Source organism: Chinchilla lanigera, unplaced genomic scaffold, assembly GCF_000276665.1.
Source record: "Chinchilla lanigera isolate Chin_1 unplaced genomic scaffold, ChiLan1.0 scaffold00026, whole genome shotgun sequence".
NCBI classification, from domain to species: domain Eukaryota; kingdom Metazoa; phylum Chordata; class Mammalia; order Rodentia; family Chinchillidae; genus Chinchilla; species Chinchilla lanigera.
The window spans coordinates 3,202,577-3,204,516 of record NW_004955427.1 but is presented as its reverse complement, the minus strand read 5'-3'; the positions used below and the strand labels follow the sequence as shown (position 1 = coordinate 3,204,516).

The following is a 1,940-nucleotide window of genomic DNA, read 5'->3' as shown; positions in this document are numbered from 1 at the left end:
TCCAAGAGAAATCCTCGGCAGATAAATTGGACTGTCCTGTACAGAAGAAAGCACAAGAAGGGGCAGTCGGTAAGTGTGACGCGCTTTGGGGTGTGGGGCCGCCTCAAGAATCCAGGCTCTTTGGGCGCTGGTTTCTGCTCTGTAGAACCGGGACTGAGACGTTCGTGAATGTCCTCTTACAAGCTGGAAAGCGTAAAACAGTGAAGTGAAAGGATATGAAGAGTATTTCCCTGAACACGCTGGGCTCGAAGTGAGCTGAAATTTGGGAGTATGCTTTTGGGGAAGCCAGATGAGTTATATTAAGCTAGTTCGTATAGCACTGTTGCGGAGTTCGGCGTTCTGGTGAGTGGAAATTGAATCTTCATTATGGCCTTTTGGTTTTCATGATAATTCTTACAGGCTTCGCCCATATAGAGACATAGACTCCAACATGCAGTGCTGGTTCATTCTTAAGGATGCCCCTTTTGGCTGGATGGAGATCTAGGAGGAAATGTTTTTGAGCGTGGTGGTAGGACTGAAGTTAGTACCCTGGAGACTTGGAATATTTAGGCTTGTTTGGACTTAAAAGGGAATCTGAGAGACTCTTCTTTTCCTTGAAGAAAAGCGGGGTATTACAGGTTTTGGTGGAGAAATGGGAACCCTTGTTCATGGCTGGATGTAAAATGGTGCAGCATAGAAGATAAAATGATTTAACGCAAAGTACTGATACTTACAGCGGCACTGTTCACAGTAGCTAAATGGCCTTGACTGAGTGGATGGACAAAATGTACAGGGTAAATGTGACCGCAAATGCTTGGAAACGGAGATGTCATTGGTGTTGTGTGTGTGTGGTTTGGTTTTTGTGTGGGTTTTTCTGTTTTTTAATTTGGAACAGTTGTATGTACCTGAGATACTTTGGCGAGGGGACACGGTTTATTGTGCACATAACCTGAGGGTAGTTTGATGTAATAGTTTCTTGTGCCTGCATTTTTACAGCAACTTTTCACAGAAAGTCAGGTGTGGAATCTTCCGCTTTTATGAGTTGCTAAAGAGTTTTAGATTTTGGAGCATTTTGGAACGGGGTACTCAGTCTGTATACAATACAATGGGATAATAAAAAGCCTTTAAAAGTTGGCAACCAGCCAAAAGTAGAAGCAGCTTGAAGATACCTTGCTAAGTGGAAAAAAAAAGATATAAATGATCCCATTTTATAAAGCACTAGAATTTTCAGATTAATAAAGACTGAAAAGTAAGGGGAAGGGCCGAATGGAGAGTTCCTGTTGAATGGGAACAGAGTAAAGGGCCAACTGTAAAGATTCTCTTCTGTGTTAGACCTTTGAGTTACATTAGGTAATTAGATTCTTAAATATGTAAACAGATACTTTTTTGTGTGATGCTAGGGGTTGAATCCAGGGCCTTGTGCTTGCTACTCAAGCTTTTTACCACTGAACTGCATCCCTTGCCCTAAAACCACTTTTTCCTGGTGGTTGTACTGGAGATTGACTTTAGGACCTTCACACTGAGCTGTGTTCCAGCCCCCCCTTTGAGACATGGTCTTTTGAGGTTGCCCATGATGGGTTCAAACTCACGATCCTTCTGCACTGGGTTCCCAGAGTGCTGAGATTACAGCACTTATTTTTATGAAATGAGCATTGCTTCTCACAGTTCAATTTTTAAGTTCTCACAAATAATAGAAAGGCCAGGGTTGTTAATAGGGGGTTTAAAAAATTCTTAAGTGGAAAACTAGCATGCTTTATTTCAAGTAATTACTATGGAATGTTTTTCGTGACTGTGAACCTTGAAAGATTTCTCTTTCCAAATTCATGAAGCAAGGGCAGTGAGTGTGTGTCCCATATTTTCACTGTAGGAAGAAATTCAAAAGAAAAGAACACGACGAGCAGTCAAATTCCAGAGGGCCATCACTGGTGCATCTCTTGCTGATATAATGGCCAAGAGGAATC

The 1,940-nt window shown here is 41.9% G+C and overlaps 1 protein-coding gene across 1 annotated transcript in view; it reads left to right on the top strand.

The window, feature by feature from the left end:
- The window catches only part of Rpl24 (ribosomal protein L24), a gene marked incomplete at its 5' end in the record, with an annotated part of 3,344 nt that continues 1,404 nt past the window's right edge, over positions 1-1,940 (top strand). The window contains 2 exons of the mRNA XM_013515048.1: positions 1-69; positions 1,847-1,939. Coding sequence (XP_013370502.1) covers positions 1-69; positions 1,847-1,939 — 162 coding nt within the window. The remainder of the gene's footprint in view (positions 70-1,846; position 1,940) is intronic.